The sequence below is a fragment of the Barbus barbus genome (assembly GCF_936440315.1).
Source record: "Barbus barbus genome assembly, chromosome: 4".
NCBI lineage: Eukaryota > Metazoa > Chordata > Actinopteri > Cypriniformes > Cyprinidae > Barbus > Barbus barbus.
In genome coordinates, this window is record NC_136732.1 from 38,749,652 (window position 1) to 38,771,609 (window position 21,958).

General features: G+C 42.2%; 1 protein-coding gene across 1 annotated transcript; it reads right to left on the bottom strand.

Moving 5' to 3' along the window:
* Positions 1–524: 524 nt before the first annotated feature.
* LOC306868632 (alpha-2-macroglobulin-like) lies at positions 525–18,718 on the bottom strand (the record flags this gene model as incomplete). The annotated part of the gene is made up of 43 exons (XM_079414890.1): positions 525–729; positions 847–962; positions 1,030–1,136; positions 5,255–5,360; positions 5,450–5,533; positions 5,615–5,696; positions 5,947–6,068; positions 6,139–6,357; positions 6,431–6,615; positions 6,690–6,852; positions 6,934–7,008; positions 7,083–7,239; positions 7,307–7,382; positions 7,504–7,680; positions 7,762–7,845; positions 7,924–7,975; positions 8,054–8,169; positions 8,245–8,368; positions 8,541–8,766; positions 9,993–10,110; positions 10,546–10,639; positions 10,720–10,845; positions 11,229–11,378; positions 11,459–11,671; positions 11,766–11,990; positions 12,065–12,235; positions 12,313–12,422; positions 12,501–12,621; positions 13,417–13,531; positions 13,599–13,683; positions 13,767–13,932; positions 14,056–14,076; positions 14,172–14,224; positions 14,332–14,488; positions 14,555–14,738; positions 16,368–16,457; positions 16,555–16,559; positions 17,753–17,926; positions 17,996–18,025; positions 18,122–18,199; positions 18,273–18,322; positions 18,414–18,584; positions 18,655–18,718. 43 exons carry the CDS (start codon positions 18,716–18,718, stop codon positions 525–527), a joined length of 5,247 nt encoding a protein of 1,748 aa, XP_079271016.1.
* Between the last annotated feature and the right edge of the window lie 3,240 nt (positions 18,719–21,958).

Consider the following 21,958-nt stretch of genomic DNA (forward strand, 5'->3'; position numbering starts at 1 on the left):
AGATTTGATTAATATAAAAAATATTTTCTATTGTTGTAACCCCTGATGGTAGTCAATCCCAAACACTGTATGAATGTAGTCATGCAGTTCTCCTGGTTGGAGATCATAATAAATACAGATAATTTCACAGATACATCTCAAAAAAGAACATACAGTACAGTTCCGTGATATCTAAAGTTGAACTACTTCAATGAAGTGCACAGTAAAAAGGTGATATAAAACATGAACTGATAAAATGAAGAGCTGATCAAATGTAAAAACTGTAACTTGAATGCAATGTAAGTCGCTTTGGATAAAAGCGTCTGCTAAATGCATAAATGTAAATGAGCATAAAACTTTAGAAAACCCAATCTCCAGCATTAGTTTGTTCAAATACATTTTTTATTTTCTTTTTATTCAAATTAGTGGATTCACATTATGAAGTATATGAGATGTAACCACTATATGACAGGTATGGTCATTAACCATCTGTCCCATAACCAATCCTAAACAACAGTAAGTGTGAAACGCATTAGGAAGCGTATCTACTGGAGTCGCTCCTGTTCCAGCCACACCATGGCACTCTGCTGGCTCAGGATTGTGCTGTGTATGACGGCCAGAAGCTCATCCGTGCTGCTCCACACGTTTGGCTCCACCGTGCTGAACATCACAGGAAGAGTCTCGAGCTGTAGCTCCTCCATCTGACAGGTCTCCATCAGGTCCTCCTCTCGGTGGCCCGATAACAGCTTCCTGAAACACACACACACACAGGTTTCATTGGGGATTAATGTTTGCGTGATATCAAGAGCTCAATGTCGGGTTGATGTTGTGAGTACAATGTCAAGAGACAAAGATACAGATCCGCACCTGAACTTGCGTCCCTTCTTGTCTTTGGGTTTGATGTAGATGATGATGGGATAGATGCTCTGCTTTAGGAGATTCTCCACATGATTCAAGCCCAGCTGGACTAGACAGTGCTTGTCCTGAACACAGACACACAAACACAAAGTTTTGACACAGCTGTGACTGTGTGTGTGTGTTAATGTTTACCTGGTTAATAACCTCTTGAATACTCTGTAGTTTGATTTCCAGTGGTTGATCTGTAGAGTCTATGAGGAACACACTCTTATCCTGACGCACACAACTTTCCACTGGCTCTGCACACAATAATAATAACAGGGGAAACAATCCATAAAAGGGATAATAAATTATTGAAATTATGAACTAAAAGGTATCAAGATTTTTAACAAAAAATTGAATGGCATGTTAAAAACAAACCATTTTCAAATAAACAAAGTAAATCCCAGCTGTAAATGCAGTAGCAGTGTTATTTTAGTATCATTGATTTATTAGTCATTTTTAGTCTCAGGTCCGTCGGGGAGTGAATAACCAACACTCTCTCCACCCTCAATACCACGACTGAGGTGAGACCCTTGAGCAAGGCACCGAACCCCCAACTGCTCCCCGGGCGCCGCAGCATTGGCTGCCCACTTCTCCGGGTGTATGTTCACTACTGAGTGTACACTTGGATGGGTTAAATGCAGAGCACAAATTCCGAGTATGGGTCACCATACTTGGCCACACACCACTTCCCTTTCCCCCTTATTAATATTTTGAATTTTTATATATTATCCGTTTTCATTTTAAATTAAGTAAAGTAAAAAAAGTCGTGACGTATTGTCAAGTATGGTGACCCATACTCGAAATTGGTGCTCTGCGTTTAACCCATCCAAGTGCACACACACAGCAGTGAGTAGTGAACAAATGCACGCGCACGCACGCACGCACGCACGCACGCACGCACGCACGCACGCACGCACGCACACACACATGCAGCGGCGCCCGGGGAGCAGTTGGGGGTTCGGTGTCTTGCTCAAGGGCACCTCAGTCGTGGTATTGAGGGTGGAGAGAGCGCTGTACATTCACTCCCCCCACCTACAATCCCTGCCGGCCGGGGACTCGAACCCGCAACCTTTCGATTACGAGTCCGACTCTCTAACCATTAGGCCACGACTTCCCCTTAAGTTTAAGATTATCCATTTTGTTTTTTTGATAATAGTATTAAATTTTGAATTAGTTTTTTATATTTCCATTTTTTCTTTTGGAACTTTATTTTTATAAGTACCTCCAGGAGAATGATGATTCGGTCATCTGAAGGACAAGAAGGCCAGCAGAACTAGTGGAGCCAGGAAACTTCCACAAGAAAAAGACTTATTAAAGAACAGAGTGATCATCAGAACCAGAAATCCAGAGATTTCCAGACCTACAAGATTCAGGACTCCAAGCCAAAAAGATTTAGAAACCCACCATGGGATGGATGGGCCTGATGGAACTTCACAAACTGCAACAACAGCATTGACTGCTTCTAGAAGGACTTTCAAAGTAAAAAGAATAAAAAAATGGAAAAGAGAAACAAGGAGAGATCAAACCATTTCAGAGACTATGGACAGCAGTCGTTCCACCAAGATGAAAAACGAGTGGGCAAAGGACATACCCACACAAAGAAATGCACAAAGACACAGACTCACTGCACATGACACTAGAAAGACACATATGCATACTCAAATACAGGATTGTCTATTGAATACACACGTGGACAAAGGATGTTCACATTGATAAAAGGGACAGAACACATGTGAAGAAAACAGCACACACACGTTGCCTGTTGATTGATGTTTTTGCTCCTTTGGCTATGTTTGTACTGTCATCATGTTTAGTACATTTAGAAAATTCCTTTTACTTTTTGTTGTGGTTCTCAAGTGCTCCTCTCCCAAACCCCCCCCCAAAAAATAAAAATAAATAAAATAATTGCCAAATTTGAGAAAAGTCTCTGTTAAATTTTGCCTGATTAGACGGAGCGATAACCAGTGTGCATGAGGTGATGACCCAATGACGGGTAAGATTTTCCTTTGGCCAGAGGGGGACAACCTAAGACAGGGCTTCACCGCCACTGGGCACTATACCCAGGAAGGGAGGTGTAATCTGTGTAAGGGAGTGGATGTGATGCTTCTTTTGGGCCAAGAGCATCAAAGAGGGGACTGTAAGAATCTATAGTCTGCCTCGACCCAACTTCCACTCCACAATATATTTGATCATGCTCATTCTCTATAATTAAGCCATTTTGGGAAATAAGTCAACAGTTGTTTGTAGACCATTTGGGATGATCAATCCTGAGCAAAAGGTGACCAATTGTAAAATGGTAGCAGGTGTGGGACACAGAGAACCACCTCAGACAAAGGGGTGTCAGAACTTAACCTACAGACCACAGCTGTTACAAAACGAGCATCTTCATTTACATGTAGACTGGAAATGTACAAAAAGTTAGAACTTATGTTCGGGACTCATTCCGACTCCGTTGAACCCAAGGTACTACATGTACTTTGTCACTGCTATGCATCAATAAACTTCTTCAAGATCGTCAAAGTCCTCTTCACTTTCTTTCACTTAACCTGTTAACCATCACCCCCCATTTGGGGCCTCACAGGTAAAAATAACATACCTAAATTAAAAAGGTAACATTTCCTGACAAAGTGCGCTACACAAACAAATTAGGCATCTTTGGAAAGAAGACACTCTTGGCTTTACTATCTATAATCCAGAGTTGATAATGCTCAAAAAGAAAAAGTTATAGACACATGTGCATTGAAAAATATTTTCCCACACTGAATGTTTTTTTATTTCATATACATGAAATATGTCCTGGAGCAATCCAGAAAAGTAATGGGTTGAAAGCCACGCGTCTCATGAGTTTATATTTCAAATTTGAAGACGATACCATGAAAAAAAAATAAATGCGATTCCTGCAATATTTTTTCTGAAAATATTTATAGTCCCCCCAGCCCCCGTTTGAGAAAAAATAACCACCAAATGTATTGCGTCCATACAGATAATCATGCAGATACGGCCACATTCCCCACACAATACACAAAATGTTAGAGAAAAAAAAAAAAAAAAAAAAAAGTTTATGGAAAAGCAGATCGCCAAGTTACGGCCCGCTCAGATAACAGCTGCGTCACTCGCTGTCTGGAGAGAGCGCCAAATTCAAATAAACTATATTCCGCTTGAGACTTTTTTCCGTGGATGATCTCATTCTGTTTGTAAAACTGTATGCTACAGCACAGTGTTGTTTTTTACCACCAAGACTCTGTTTTTGAGCGTAATTTACAGACGCGAACAATAACTCCAGAAGAAATTAAAACAAAGGAATAGTCATCCTTATTACAATGTTGTGTCGCTGGACTAAAAGTGCTCGCTGGGATGTTGTTCTGTGGACCCTTACCTCTAACTAAACTGGGATTTCAGCAGTGGACGCGTTTGTGACTCGTTATTACAATGATAAAAAGGTACGTACTGATTTTTTTTACTCTGCATGTTTTGATGTGTACTGCTTACACAAATGTAGCAAATACATTCCTTAAGCTTTCCATCGAAAAACAGCGATCTGTCATCGATGCTTGAGGCTTAAACCTTCAGAATGATATAGTTTGTCAAGATTAACTTTGTCCCGTTTAATTTATTCTGTTAGAAAACAATGACACATGCAAACAAAGAGCGTTCAGTGCGCCGGTGATGGTTAACAGGTTAAGAATTTAGGATTTGCTGTCTGTACCGAAGAGAGCAATCATCTCTTTCCATTACATCATATTGCATTGAATGACACGGCATTGTAATAGGGTGAATCACGTCGGTAGCTGCTTTATGCATCGTTAATGTATTGTAGGCTGTGCATTGGCTCAGCCTCAGTGAGGAGATGCACATCCCTAGTCCTAATACTCGGCATAATGGCACCTAGGGTGATGTGGAGAAGAATTGTTGAATGAAGCCGTATTCTTAGCCTTGTAAAGTTACGGTTGAACCACTGATGTCCTACCGTTGATGTCTATGGAGGGTCAGAATGCTCTCAGATTTCAAATCGTGATTCGTTCATCTCTTGGAACCAAGGTCTTAAGGGTTCGGAACGACAGAATTTGAGTGAACTACCCCTTTAACAGCCACTGTGTGGACAAATGCATTTCAACCATGTAAGAACCTCAGATCACAGGTCAAACAGAAGTTTGAGTTTTGACCAGCTTCAAAGAAAATAAAACAGATGCTCGAGGCAACAAAGTGACTGATTTAAGTTTATTTCTTTCATGAATTCTAAAGCCAGACATGAAGCACAATCATGGGCATGGGGGCAGGTACGTGGTCTCAAACGAGTCACCTGAAAGAAAGGGGAAAATTAGCTTAATGGGGTTTAACAGAATTTGGCCAGAAACAGTCACTGAATGCATACTTGGTTGATAGTAGTCATAAACCTCAACGACTGCTGGCTTGAGATTCTGCACTGCAATAACCGGTTTAAGTTGCATCCTGTAGGTCATGGGGACGCCTTTGGGAACCTGTGAGAGAGAAGGGATAAAGAGAAGTACATGAGCATACATATACACGAAGGAGGGCAGATAGAGAATATACCCAGTGGGCATCTCACCTCTTTCAGATACACGAGCACACGATCATCTCCAGCATCAACCCGCTGTACTAATGGTGCAAGTGAATCTGGAGGAGACCCAAGCTGTGAAGATAGATACCGTTGTTTGCAGCCGAAGCAGCTTCAAGTATTTTGGGGCTTGACAATTCATTCAAACATACGAACCAGTGATGTATCTGCTGTGAAACCTGATAGGAGTTTAATATCCACGATAACCATGTTAGTAGTTGGTTTTGCACCATTGTATCTGAATGGAGGGGAAAATGCCGTCAAGTCAAGCTCTTCTGAATTTACAATCTCCACACAAGTCTCAACAATAATGGTTTAATGCTGCTCAGGTGGCAGCCATTTCAACCATGCTTTGATACTAGGGGATGTGGTGCATCAGAACAGTATGATTTGGTCTGCCTTTCATGGGACAGAACGGCTCAGGCACACAGCGGCCTTTGACTGTCCGGTTTGACTAGGGCATCTTTACACAGCCAAGTTGTTCTTACCTTACAGTGAAGTTCAACGTGAGATCAGCTCCACGCACTTTGCAGTCCCTCACCACCGTCACCTCAACGCCAAGTGTTCTGGCAGCTTTAATGGGTGTGGGGATATTGTAGAAACATGCAACCTGGGAACACAAGTCAAAATTTAGAATTCGGCTCAACAGAAGCAGAAGTTAAACAGGTGAAGATACTGACCTGCACGGACACACAGGTGGAGCCCTTTGCTTTAACACTATATTCGCCAGGAATGTTTTTCAACGGCTTCTCCTGATATAGCAGCCTGTTTTTCGGAATCACATCAAAGTTATACACTTCTCCTGCCGAAGATGACTCTACAGTAACGGTGCTGGAGCCCGTCAAGCTGAACACTTCAGTGGCATACAGAGACAGAGCATGAAGAGCCACCACTGTGTCCTAAAAACAAAGCACCAGATTAAAAACCACTCCGATATGGACGATTGCACTTCTGTTTGGTACTTTAAGACACCTGGGTAGAAGAAAAGCCTCCATAGGGATTCTGCTGGGCCACGAGCCAGTTGACAATGCGGTTAGCATAGCTCAGATTAGCTGGCGTGAGAGGCTGTACAGAGAGAACCGCCAGCAGCACATAAGAGCTGATCTCCACCGCCAGAGTGTCACCAGATGTAGTCTGAGACCAATGGAGCTTAGCGCCTTACGAAGAGACAGGAGAGAAAGTTGACGGCAAAAGAACATGGTGAATCTCAAACAAGCTGGTAAAATTTCACCTTCAGAAATGGAAACCCTGTCCAAGGCATTTAAAAGCTGTGAACAAGTGCTGGTCTCTCCAGCCAGACTATAGGTGTAGGCCAGCAGAGCTGTGGCATAAGTGTTTCCCAGGTTCCCAACAAAAGGCGTCAAGCAAGACAGGGCATTGGTGATTACTGGATCCTGAAAGCAAAGGGGAACACACAACGTAACTGAAGGTCAGCTGCTAGGAGCTTGTATAACTGCTGGTAGGCATGTTTTTACCGTGACAAGGACGCCTAGTTCAAGCAGTGATGCAGCAATGTAGCCGGTCATGGTCACGTTATCACCAACACCACCCTAAAAATGGAGCAGCATAATTAAGAGCGGTCTCAACTCAGATCAGTTGTGGCACATTTAAAACCAGCACGCACCTTCATGTCACTGTGGTACAGAGTCCCCTGCTGCATAAAACAGCCATCTGAACCCTGCTTGCTGATCAGCCAATCCTTTGAGCTCTGGAGGCCATTCGGATCAATGAAGATGAAACGCTTTGCTAGGCCAAAAGACCTCATGACGAAGGTGGTCAACCTGGCCATGAAAAAAGTCTCGTTACAAACCACAACAATGTGCAACACAAGAATACTATGAAACGCACCATGTATTGGATGCACCATAACTAAATGTGCTGTATGAACCGTCACTGTGTCTGTAGTTCAGCTGCCCTTGGTATCCTGTACAGGTCAAAAACAAAACCCCGGGAACTCGGTCAGGAAACAGATTACAGCATAATATGCCCCAATACGTAGGATTTGGGATTTAGTCCAAATAAACAATGGATCGGTTTATCCATACCCTTCCGAAGGTAACTGGTGGCGTTCTGTCGGATGGCGTCGGTGAGTTGGCCTGTGACTTCCAAGTACTGCAGGATGTAAATATTGGGAGCAAGAATGATCATATTTTGTTCTCCACAGCCATATGGCATCTGTAATAAGTTGGCAAGATTCTTTAGTGCTCGGCCCATCATGTCCCCTAGAGGAAAAGGTCAAACCAAAAAGCCATATTAGAAACTAAATTGTTGAATGTCCCCTCAAAAGAAAACCCACACTTTACCAAGGACTGAAACGGAGCATCTGGCTGATCCCTGGATAACATTTGTTGGAAACCTTAGAGCCGAGTTTACTGAAACATCACTTCCTGTGGACAGAACAGATCAGCACCGAGTACTAGTCTATTGTTTGAATAAATCCATCCTCCCTGTAAAGCCAAACAAACCCTTTGGACACAGTAGCCAATTCTGGGTGAAGATCCTTTCAACTCCTTCAGGCTAGAAGACAAAAGGCACCAAATCAGTAAAGCAGCATGAGCTCCACGATCAGGCTACAGAAGGTTGGTTAACACTTACCAGAACAAGTAGACTTCGCGAGACTACATCAACACGTCCTCTCTCAGGCGCAGGCACAAACACAGTGCCACATTGGGATGGTTCAGCCTGAGCACTGACGGTCACATTGACAGGTCCTGCAGAGACAGACAGGAAGAGAGCAACAACACCTCAATTTAGGAAGGAGGAAAGAAATAAAGTCCAAAACAGACCGAGAACAGAAGCTGAGAGAATCCATTTGAAGGTCTTTCTCCCATTGGCAGAGAGGGACGATGAGTAAAGCTCATTAAGAGGTTGAAGTGTGAAGTTCGAGGAGGGAGCTGGACTCATTTTAACCTGCCAATGAAAGTCACATTGTTAGTGCACATTTAGTAAAGATAAGGGCATCTTCTCTACATCTTGCAGTGAGAGCTCAAAGCAAGGTGACATACTCCAGTTCTGTTAGAGATGTGTAAGCTGATATTATAGATCTCACAACCAAAGACACATTGCATTAGTGAATCCAGACCTTGATGCACTTGGGCAGATAGTTGAAGACTGTGGCCTTCAGCTCAAAAGACTCCCCACGGATGATGGAGTAAGGCAGGGAGAGCTCCAGGAAGAAGGGCTGGAAGACAGTCATCTTAACAGGAGGAGCCAAACCAAAACCTTTGGAGGACAAGCAGAATGCTTCCGTTTCCCATGTGGTGATGGTGTCAGGAACCTTAAGGGGAACTCGTGTGGATCCAGAGTCTCTGAAGGACAAACGAAAGTATAAATGAAGGGGGCAGGAGAGGTAAACCAATTGGGGCCAAGTGGCTTTAGATCTGGGCCCGTTGTCACAAACAGTCTTACCGCTAAGACTTCTCCTAAATGGCAGTAAAAGTGTAGCCAAGTGTTTTTAAACCCTTCATAAAGCTGCTGAGACAAACTTTTAGCTAAAAGACTTCCTTATAGTAAGAGTAAGGGGGTGGGGTTTACCTAGTTGCTATGGATGAGTTCAGCATGCTTACCAACCATGCACAGTGATAGACTGTCAGATTTATTCATAGAAATGGTACAGCACAATATGCTGTTGCTGTACTCAAAAGGTTTAATAAAAAAAAGTGCCACAGATTAAAACGCAGGATAAGCGTCACTAGTTAAGCAAGTGTTCAGCTTAGTGTCTGCCTTTTACATGCATGCTTTTCAAAAACAGTTAGTGGCTAGGTCTACGTAAATGGCCTTTTAATTAACAGCAGAATCATCTTGGCTGATAGTAATGCATGCAAACAGTTAAAAAAAAAGCCACACAACTGGATGTTAATGAAAACAAGGACATAGAACGCAAGTATTTTAGAAACTTTATTTTTAAAAGGTTAGCCCCAAGCTTTCCTTCTGAGGCAGATTGCCAGCAACAGCCATTTTAGGGTAGTTTGTAGCTCGGTCTTAGTGACTCAGGAGTCCTCTTCACTACTAACGTTTCACAGATTTAGGAGCTACCCAGATAGCACATGTACATCTGCAAGATAGGTTAAAGATCTCTTGATCTGGAAAGCATCTGCGGTGTACAAACGTCTGACATCTGAATCATAACCCTCTTAAAGACATCCAATAGAAGTCCATTTGACATCTAAAAGGAAACGTCCTATAGACGCATTGCAGAGGAGCAAACACGTCTTGGAGATGTCTTTCATGTTTGGATTTACATCTGCGAGACGGACGTGCGCTATCAGGGTAGTTTTAACATCAAAACACTGAAAGCAAACGTTTAGGGGTCCTAAATTTAGGACGGACTTGCCCATCAATTTTAGGGTTCTCTCCCAAATTGGCAAGTTATGAGCTACTTTTAGCCTCAAGATTGTGAAAACAGGCCCAGGGGAATCAAACCCAGTTCCTGGAGGGCCACAGCCTGGCAGAATTTAGGATTCAACCCTATAAGTCACCCGATCCAGCTAGACAAGTTCTTCAAGCACTACATGAAACGAGATGCTTTACTAACCCCACTTGAACAAGCTGCCAGATCCAGGTTTCTGGAAAGTAAGTCCTGACGGTCACGTCAAAGGAGCTGCTCTCGCCTCCAGCACTCTCTGCCATTGGTGCAGGAGCCATTGCAAAGGCTACAGGACCACGAACATACATCACTGTAAGAGAAGAGCCATTAATACCAGGACTGCAACAGCCAACTGAGGTTTGTCCATTCATTAGATAAGTGAAGTCTGTGCACCAGGCTCTCATTTTTAAGAGCCATTCTGATGGTGCGGTAGCACACTTAACTCCAAGATAAGATATTAAATGGTGGTCTTAAGGGGTGCAAGTCGTTTCATTACATGTTTTGCAGGGTACATGCAAGGATTCACGTCACCAGAATAAGTATTCATTTTGCATTGAAAGCTTAGTTAACACCAATTAGTACATCTTGCCATTCAATGCACCATATCGGGAATAACACCGTTTAGGCCTTTGCGGTAACAACCCTATACAGACCATCATCCAGCAAGCCTTAGACACTTTAAACTTACGAGACACTTAGATCAAGACCCTATCAGCCATACCGTCATGGAAGTTGCGATAGTAATTCAGGCCTCTGTACGTCAGGCAGTGAGGTTCTCGGACAGGCAGATTCGTGGCAACCTTCATCCCCACACTCTGTCAAAGCAGAGGACGCATTTAAAAAAAAAAAAAAAAAAAAAAAAAAACCACACACTACATTACAAGCCATTTCCTACCTTGAAAGCTTCGTAAGCTTGGTCAGGAAGAACAGCTCGACGGGGTCGAACATTCAGGCACTCCTGTTCATCCTCAACGCCAAATGGATAATCTGATAGCGAACGCACTGGGAGCAAGTTGAACACCTAAAAACAGGGGGGGGGGGGGGTCAATGTCAAAAACACCTCGTTAAGCTAAATTTAAGACATGTCCTGGAGCACCCAAGGCACTGTACTGTTTGTGTGTCCCCCTGATTTAACATCCAATTCAACTGCTCCGTAGAGACCAGATTGGGTGTCCAAGAAGGGAAACGTACAAAATGTTGCACTGCTTGTGGTGCTCCAGGGCTTGCTTGAAAACCCCAGGTGGGGATCTTGAAGCAAACCAACTATGGCACATTGGGGAACCTAGTCAAACACGATTTAGTAAAAAAAAAAAAAAAAAATCCACCCCCCCAATAGGCATGTCAGCAATAGATGTTAATCCAGCCAAGTTAAACTAGGAGATCTGATCAGTGGCACATGGTTACCGCTTCTGCAGTCAGACGTCTCCCGGACTCCATGATCAGGACACTCTGATCAACAGCGCCGAGGCCACACAGGGATCCTGCTTCAGCAGAGACAGTCAAAATGTTTCCCTCAGCAGGAACAGCCGTATCAGGAGAAAACTGCAGAGACACCTGGAACAAGAACCAGCTCACACGCTGAAGGACAAATCATGAGTACTCGCATGAAGTAGAGCGGTGAAAGGTCCAGATACCTTGTTTTGGAAACACGTTTCAGTGTCAAAAGATGCACTTGTAGCAACAATATTCTCACTGGGCAGAACGCAGAAGGCCAGAATCTGGACTGCTGGAGCCATAGGGACACCGACAGACAGCTCAAACGACACTGTACCACTTGTAAGTGTATTCAAAGCCCTCGCTGTGACCTTCTGAAATCCATGCCGAACAATCACTCCTCTGGATAAGACCTGACAGAAGACAGACTGGTGCATAAAGAGTGTCTACAAGTGGACTATAGCACTGTCATCAAAACAAAGGGTCACAGAACCAGAGTCCACTCACCATATAGATGATGTCTGCACTGTAGTCACCAGTCTCTCCAACAAACAAATACTTGACCAAAACTGGATACTTGGTGCCACATTTCAGTGGCTGCTCAAGCTTCACTATTGTCAGTTCACTGAATGTTGGATTGTCTGGAGTAGTATGGAAAAGCGACACAGTCCTCGTATCGGTGCTGAAGTATGGCGATTTATAACCATAAACAACCTCTGCAGTTGCACTTGCCTGAGGAACCGGATAATAGAATTGGTTTTTGCAAGAAGTCTTCATTTAAAAATAGGATAAAAGGCAAATCGTACCACCAAATTCAGATCTGCTTTAGGGAAGTCGGCAGTGTTGAGGGAGAAAGTAGCAAGTCCATTTTGGTTTGTGGTCAGATTCAACAGCAGTTTGTTGGGCCATTGGCTACCATCCAGGAGATAGACTGCCTTGCTTGCCATTGAAGTCCCATTGAAATAAGATGCCAAGATCTGTTGGGAAAGAAGGTTAGAAAAAAAAAGGTAACCAGCGAGCATAACTTTCTATTAAGAAATAAACCTCAACTTGCCTTTCCATTAATCACTAATCCAGTGTCAAAGAAACCTGGCAGCTCCAAAAACGTGACCTTGCCAACTTCAAACGTAATGGACACAGTTGTGGATTTGGACATCACCATGTCTGGGAGGACAGTAGTGCCACAAACATGAATGCACCAAATAAAGACAAGTCACTGGCTCAAATCTACCAACAACTCACCGGTTCCCTCCTCGGTGACGTTCACGTTAACAAGAAATGAATCTTGCAGGTTATCTTCAAATTTGGTGCCGAAAAATGCTGACGTACTGAAGGTAAGGGAAGCACAACCAGTGTCGTTCATCTGGTAGCAGAACAAAAAGTCAGATTTAAGAGTAGATTTCGCTGTCGGGTGGAAACCACCTACGTCCAAATTGGCAGCGTCATTTCACAAATCGATGCTATTGGCCAGTCCCCACATGGGTCTGTTTTTTTATTTATTTACAAATTAGCCATTTTTCAACACTTTAGATTTGGTTAGAGCAAATCTCTTAACTCCGTTGGACACTTCAACTGTCTGAGAAGTCTCGTAACTCCACAGGAGCCTCGCGGCATTAGGTCTCAAGATTGAAAGTCACAACGGATCCTCGTCGAGCAACACGTCCTTCGAGGCAAGTGTCCTCAAAACACTGGTTATTCATGATTCCGTTATATGAATTATATAATGGTTCATCTCTCTCTTGAAGTAATGGTAGTGCTAAGGTGTAATGTATCGTTTCTGAGGATAGATTTTTAAGCCTTTAAAAATGGAGTTTAGGAAGATGCATGCAACCACGGTCATTAGCTTTGGTTTACCATTGAAGCCTTCTCGTCAAAAGGCTCAGCGTGGCCACAGACTTTAATGAACACAGACGGCGCTGCTGCCAGCATTCTTATCTCCGATTAAACGTGATTTTGGGGAAATGTTAATGTTGGTACACAACAGTATATGATAGCAATATAAGGTATAATTGCAACTTTAATGATACAATGTTTAATAATTCAATATTGTATTTTCATTTCCTGAGAAATAATGGTTGGAAATGAGAGGATTCTGCCCAACAGCAATTTGCAGAAAAGAGGGGAATAAAGATCCTGCTCTGTACAGCAAGTCACATACCTTGGTGGTTTTAATTAGACACACACGAGACACGCCAGGGACCACAGAGTATGGAAATGGCTCACGACACACTTCCACCAACGCGTCACCAGGTACAGGTTGACCATATGTGTATCTGAGAAAAACGTTGAGATCAAACGCACACCAAACAAAACGTCAAGAAAATAAGAGCTTACTCTTACTTGGCACAAGCCTCAACTTTCAGTCCCACATCTCCCACACTATGCATCTGCGGTACAGTTTCAGTGACTGAAAACTTGGGTAAAACTAAACCAGAAACAAATGCTTCAAGTCAGGACCGGAGAGGTGTCATCAGATCTACCAGTTGCACATCACATGTGGTGACTTACCATACTTTTTCACCTCAAAAACCTGCGAGAACATTCGGTCACCAATGAAAGCCCTCAATGTGTACATCCCGTCCTGAGCCTCTGGGTTTAACTGGTGAGAAAGCTGCAATATCCATGTCATTGATGAGACATTTGTCCACTGACCAATGCGGTTACTATGACTGTCCTATTGAGAGGGACAAAGCTTGGAATAAGAAACTGCAAGCCAAAAGTTAAAGTAAAAACAGAGAACATGTAGAAGTAAACCAGTGTTGATTCTATCCAAAGACCTGATCCAGAACAAGCTTACCTCCACCACCACTAGACTATACTGTAAAGACAAACAGTAATATTAGGCATTCAAGTACTAAAAAAAATAAAAATTAAAAAAAGGCACTGAAAGATTAGAAGCAGATCAGGCCTTACCATTTGATCAAGAGGAACAAATTTAGCATCCATGGTCACAACCCTGAAGTTGACTGCAGAAGGGACACGGATAAATTGATAAAGAATTTGAACAAGGGGAGTCCATTAAGCCAAGTTCTGATCACTTCTAGCATTTATCCAAGGGTCATTTGTAGCTCACCAGTTTGTCCTGGGTTGTAGATGGGTTTGTCTGTTTGGATGAAGGTCAAAGGCAGGTAGGATCTAAACATCACTTTCCTCTCTTCAGTCATTTTGAAGAACCTCCCTTGAAGTATCACCCTCAAGCTCTGCACTAATTCACCATCTACTCGAGGAGCCTGTAAAGAAACACATTGTTAAGGATGAGGGGGGATGAGTGTTGCATGTGCCACACATTGACAAACCTGAAATCTAAAACAGCTGTGAAACTCTGTCAAAGAGCTCCGCTGCCCAAGCAGGGTTGTCCTATTTTTCTCATCAACCAGAAACATGGTCATTGTGAGACTTTCGTTGGGTTTTAAGAGACTCCAACAAAAGTTGGCAGCAGAGCCAGACTCAATCAGCGCAGGAAACGTCACCAAGAAGGATCTGTGAAAACATCAGACTGACATTTATCATCAGCAGTAATAAATCAGATCAGCAAACATTCCATAATAGGAGAGACTAAAAACGGACCACAAGGAAACAGGTTAAAACAAAAACAACTTTTCTCTCTCAAAACCAATTTACTTACGGTCTGGATCTCTGTCCATCAACAGCAAAGAAGAAAAGGGCTAAAATGAGCCCTTTCCAAACACAAATCGCCTTCATAGCCATGAAGCACAATCATCCAAGACTATAGCCCCAAATCAGGTCACGAACTTCAGAAACACTGCAGAACTCTATCAAGCTCTGTCACTCTCAATCACCTGCACCAATGGCCAATATTTAAACGCTCTTAATTGGAATCATTAAGCTCGTTAATTTCAATAATTAACCTCCAACCTGGAATAATTTGGTCGGTTTATTACAATCTAGTTTAGCTTTAAAACATAATACATACAGGGGCCTGTTTCATAAAACAAGTTTACCAAATAAGCCAGAGGGGTATTGCACAAAAGCAAGATAAGGGATTAAGCTGGGATTTTCCAGTTATCCTGTCTGAATTTAGCCCTGACTCGGTTGCATGAAGGGAGGCTAAATTAATCTACATTAAGTTACTATGGAGATTTACACTTTGCAGGTAGCCTGCTCCGGAGCAGGCTAACATCCAGGCTAAGATTAATCCTAGTGATTTATCGGCTAGTTCCTCCCTAAATCCTACTAGATATTGTGTTGTAGTCACTTCATGGTCCTGCATTAAAATACTAGGGCCCGGTTTCACAAACGGTGCTTAGCTTAAGCCAGGACTAGGCCTTAGTTCAATTAAGATATTTAAACAACTTTTACAAAAATGCCTAAGAAGAAAACATTACAGGTGTGCATCTTGACACAGAACAATGACACTGACATATTTTAAGATATGTCAGAGCAAGATATTTTCAGTTGGGACAGCTCAAACATGCATTTTAGTCTGGGACTAGCTTAAGCCTTGTCTATGAAACCGGGGGTAGATATACTGTCATTCATCTAAGTATGCGTACTGTTATTTTAGTTATTATTGAAAACTGCTGTTCATTTCACTGTCAGAGGTTTGATGAATATATATATTATTCGAGATTTAAAGCATTTATTGTCATACACCCAGTGAGGAAAGCGGATTTTCCTGAGCAATTATTACTTTGCTGTCCACAATGAATGCCAACACAGTGCAAAAGAACTATACTATACAATATGAGAAATAGAATATAGACTGTGTATATCTATATATGCAAGTATAGAGTAGAAATGTACTGTTGAATGAGAACAAATGTCAATATATTATATTTTATTGCAGTTGATGAGATAAGAAATGGCTCATGAAGTTGCAAATGTGGTTTCAATTAAGTCCGTAATGAGGTCAATATGTAGTATATATAGACTAAAGATTTGTGTGTTTCCTATTCACAATGGTTTGCCCTTTGTTGGATGATGTAGTTGATGAGGAAGTTTTAATACTCAGACGAGCATTCAGGCATGAAAGAGTCTTCCGAGATAGGGCAGACCCATTGGCCTTTTCAGACGAATATCTGACTGAGAGGTACAGTTTCTCAGGTGATGGCATCAGATATTTGTGTAGGCTGCTGGGTCCAAACATACAGCACAGGACAGCACGGAGCCATGCTCTCACTGTCCCACAGGTGGTCTGCGTAGAACTGCGAGTCTTTGCAAGTGGCATGTTTCTGTATTCTGTCGGTGATTCAGAAAACCTCAATAAAGCCACTATTTGCCGCACAATAAGAAATGTAAGTCTGACATTGAAATCTCTTGTGCACATATTTATCACCTTCCCTGGTCACAGAACATTCATCCACATCAAGGAGGAGTTCTACAAGATTGCAGGTAACACGAATAATAACAGATTACTACAAATGGTACATTAGCAGTCACAGTATGACACTCATTATTTTGTTTTACAGCTTTTCCTAATGTAATTGGTACAGTGGATTGCACCCATATTCGTATCCAACGCCCCTCAGATTGTTAACAGGAAATCCTTCCACTGTGTCAATGTTCAGTTAAGAATGAGTTATGGTTACTGTCAGCTACATAATTATTCTGTGCATTAAATGACCTTAATAGGCTATATATTTTTACAGATGATCTGTGATGCTGACTGCCCTATCACAAATTTAGAGGCAAAGTGGCCTGGCTCAGTCCATGACTCCAGAATCTTTCGGGCCAGTAGAATTCACCAGAGACTCCTCTCTAGGTAAGCCACCCCATTTTTTTTAAGCACCTTGAACATCAAGAGTACAGTACTTGTAAGAATTATGTTTTGTATTCGCAGGGGAGTTCTCTGGTGTGCGCTGCTGGGGGACAAAGGCTATGCCTGTGAGACATTTCTGATGACTCCCCTTACAGACCCCCAAACTCCAGCACAGCAAGCTTACAACCATGCCCATGCCAAAACCAGGGCTCGAATTGAAATGACCTTCGGCCTCCTGAAATCACTATTTCAGTGCCTGCACCACCTGAGGGTCTCCCCAGACAGAACATGTGACGTGACTGTTGCCTGCACAGTGCTGCACAATATTGCCAGCCTAAGAAAAGAAAGGGCTCCCAGAGTTGCTTTGGATGTTGATTGGGACAATGCTGCCATATTCCCAGATAACAGAAATGGTAGACTTGTTAGAGAACAATACATTGCAAATTATTTCAGTTAATTTAGTTTTGATTTAGCCCATCCCTTAATAAGGGATAATGTAGGCTATATAACTTTTTCATGTGTACATGAATTTTATTTGGCATCGGTAGCACACACTGTGGTTATCTTCCCAAATTCTAGTTCCACTTCACTGGCTCAATAACTATAAAGTGTACTTGACATTCATAAAAAAAAAAGTTACAAGACCACATTGGTTTTGGAATATTTTTCTTTTATTATTTAGCTGTTATCACTTGTCAGCTTTGGAGAGAAACAATTATGATGATTAATACATTGTGTTACAGTCATGGTTACAGTATGAACTGAAGTCACTTACTTCTCTTTCTAGTTTCTGGATTTCCAGTTCTAGTTTCCTCAGTGTCTTGCGTTTAATTTGCATCTCAAGGTCCATGTCCTGCAGCTTTCTTTTGTTCACATCAATCTTGACTTCTGTCAGCTCGATCTGTCTCTTAAGATGTGTTGTGTAGAGATATCTGACAGTTTGTGAATTCTGTCAACACCTTTTATTTAGCATAGCAGAATTTTTGCATAATGTAAATTTACTTTAGGCAATACTCACTATGTTACCAGGCTGCCCAATGTCAGGATCCTGTTACAAATGATATTTTCTATTAGTAACACTTCCCTGACTTATCTATTATGAACTTAAAAAAATGTGTCCATTTCCACAAAATTGACATGATACCTCGAGCCTTCTGGAGTCCAGCGACACGGTCTCATCATCGGCAGAAGTGCACTCCACTGCCGTAGATGTGGCTTCCCTCTGCCATATTCAATACTTGTATTGATATTTTTGACAGGACATGCAAAGCCTATGATTAATAAAGAGTACTCACCGGCGAATCATAGTCTGGTGGCTCCAAAAGTGTAAGGGTGTTGCCAGCCACTGCAAGGTAAGGCAAAGTCACACAGTCCACATTACAAAATATATATGGATTTCAATATTTTCCATGTGCAGTTGTATGGCAATAATGTACCTTGTATGAAGAGGCCAGTATCCCTTGCTGGGCCAGAGTCAGTGGCTGTCCCTCCCTGGATCCCTTCAATCACTGGCTTCCCTTTATTTAAGTCCAGGGCCAGCTCCTCTGCTGTGGTGAAGTCTTGGGTTGGAGGGCCACCCCCCGTACATGACTTTTTTTTTTTTATTGCTAAAATCAGCACCGACAATAAAATGTCAGCAAACATGTCACCTATGTTCTCCGCAAACAAGTCACTTACCAGCCTGCAAAATATTCTTGCATTTAATCTTGACTTGCTGCCAAGTCCTTTTTTGGCCAGACATGTTTGTTCTTTAAGAGGAATAATAATAAATAATAAATTACATTTATATAGCGCTTTTCTGCTTCTCTAAGCACTCAAAGCGCTCTACATTGTGACGGGTGGTGTCTCCTCGTCCACCACCAGTGTGCAGCATCCACCTGGATGATGCGACGGCAGCCATAGTGCGCCAGAACGCCCACCACACACCAGCTTACTGGTGGAGAGGAGACAGAGTGATGAAGCCAATCAGTGTAAGGGGATGATTAGGAGGCCATGATGGTCAGAGACCAATGGGGAAATTTGGGCAGGATGCCGAGGTTACACCTCTACTTTTTTCGAAAGACATCCTGGGATTTTTAATGACCACAGAGAGTCAGGACCTCGGTTTAACATCTCATCCAAAAGACGGTGCTTTTTTTGACAGTATAGTGTCCCCGTCACTATACTGGGGTGTTAGGACCCACACAGACCACAGGGTGAGCACCCCCTGCTGGCCTCACTAACACCTCTTCCAACAGCAACCTAGTTTTCCCAGGAGGTCTCCCATCCAGGTACTGACCAGCTCAACCCTGCTTAGCTTCAGTGGGCAACCAGTCTTGGGCTACAGGGTGATATGGCTGTGGGATAGATAGATACAAATGATAAAATAGATTAGATGGATAAAAATAGAGCAAATTATCTGATTATAGATTACATCAAATCAATTAGAAACAAAACCTACATACAAATAGATAAGAGTAAAAAGATTAAACAGATTATAGACATAAAAGAAACTAAATAGATCAAATAGATGCACATAGTGGGTAGGTGTTTGCAATTATTCTTCATGTTAAATGCATGTCCACTGGTCACATTTAAGGCAAAGTATACAATTATTTTGGAAAATGACAAGTAACTCCTTGAATTGTAATTATGAGGGTTTCAGTGGAGCACTGGTTATTTGGACTACTTACGCATTCAATCGGTCCGCTATTGTTTGCCAGGCATTCTCTCTTTGTTTTATTACAGCAGCTGTATTGCCTTTTTTTACTTATATGTTTCACTTCTTCATACTTTTCCATAAGAAGCTGTTGCTCATTAGGCGAAAAGTATGCCGCACGGGTTTTGTCGATTTTTGCATCGGTGATTCTGTGATCGATTTCGTGATCTTTTTAAGAATGCCGTGAACGTGCATTTATCCAAACTATACAGGTCCTTTTCAAAAAATTAGCATATTGTGATAAAGTTCATTATTTTCTGTAATGTACTGATAAACATTAGACTTTCATATATTTTAGATTCATTACAACACAACTGAAGTAGTTCAAGCCTTTTATTGTTTTAATATTGATGATTTTGGCATACAGCTCATGAAAACCCAAAATTCCTATCTCAAAAAATTAGCATATTTCATCCGACCAATAAAAGAAAAGTGTTTTTAATACAAAAAAAGTCAACCTTCAAATAATTATGTTCAGTTATGCACTCAATACTTGGTCGGGAATCCTTTTGCAGAAATGACTGCTTCAATGCGGCGTGGCATGGAGGCAATCAGCCTGTGGCACTGCTGAGGTGTTATGGAGGCCCAGGATGCGTCGATAGCGGCCTTAAGCTCATCCAGAGTGTTGGGTCTTGCGTCTCTCAACTTTCTCTTCACAATATCCCACAGATTCTCTATGGGGTTCAGGTCAGGAGAGTTGGCAGGCCAATTGAGCACAGTAATACCATGGTCAGTAAACCATTTACCAGTGGTTTTGGCACTGTGAGCAGGTGCCAGGTCGTGCTGAAAAATGAAATCTTCATCTCCATAAAGCTTTTCAGCAGATGGAAGCATGAAGTGCTCCAAAATCTCCTGATAGCTAGCTGCATTGACCCTGCCCTTGATAAAACACAGTGGACCAACACCAGCATCACTGACTGTGGGTACTTGACACTGGACTTCAGGCATTTTGGCATTTCCCTCTCCCCAGTCTTCCTCCAGACTCTGGCACCTTGATTTCCGAATAACATGCAAAATTTGCTTTCATCCGAAAAAAGTACTTTGGACCACTGAGCAACAGTCCAGTGCTGCTTCTCTGTAGCCCAGGTCAGGCGCTTCTGCCGCTGTTTCTGGTTCAAAAGTGGCTTGACCTGGGGAATGCGGCACCTGTAGCCCATTTCCTGCACACGCCTGTACACGGTGGCTCTGGATGTTTCTACTCCAGACTCAGTCCACTGCTTCCGCAGGTCCCCCAAGGTCTGGAATCGGTCCTTCTCCACAATCTTCCTCAGGGTCCGGTCACCTCTTCTCGTTGTGCTGCGTTTTCTGCCACACTTTTTCCTTCCCACAGACTTCCCACTGAGGTGCCTTGATACAGCACTCTGGGAACAGCCTATTCGTTCAGAAATTTCTTTCTGTGTCTTACCCTCTTGCTTGAGGGTGTCAATGATGGCCTTCTGGACAGCAGTCAGGTCGGCAGTCTTACCCATGATTGCGGTTTTGAGTAATGAACCAGGCTGGGAGTTTTTAAAAGCCTCAGGAATCTTTTGCAGGTGTTTAGAGTAAATTAGTTGATTCAGATGATTAGGTTAATAGCTCGTTTAGAGAACCTTTTCATGATATGCTAATTTTTTGAGATAGGAATTTTGGGTTTTCATGAGCTGTATGCCAAAATCATCAATATTAAAACAATAAAAGGCTTGAACTACTTCAGTTGTGTTGTAATGAATCTAAAATATATGAAAGTCTAATGTTTATCAGTACATTACAGAAAATAATGAACTTTATCACAATATGCTAATTTTTTGAAAAGGACCTGTATACTCCTGGCTTGACATATCCACGCGTTCTCATCCTGGCTCAGCAAACGTGCAACGGATTAAGACAGGATGCACTGATTAAACTAGGTCAAGCTGCGACTGTTCTGTTATCCTGGCTTTCTTAATTCTACTTTTGTGCAATACCCCTCAGGTTTATTTCAGTTAGTCTGACTTATTGTCAGTTGATTTGGTTCAAAATAGGTCAGACTAACTGAAATAAGCTTGGCTTAAACCTGCTACTATTACATGCTTTATTTTCAAGCAATGGAAATGTATTGAGGGCGGAGTTAATAAGTTGAAGATAAAAGATTTAAAATCCTTTTCGAGCAATGATTTTACATCTTTTATCTTGAACTTGTTAACTCCGTCTTTAAAATGAAGCATGTTTCCAATAATTAGTATCACTGCTATTAGTGCAGATGATTGCAAGCAGCTTAAATAAAGCACAGAACGATGGAACCAAAAATAACTTGGCGTTTCTGAA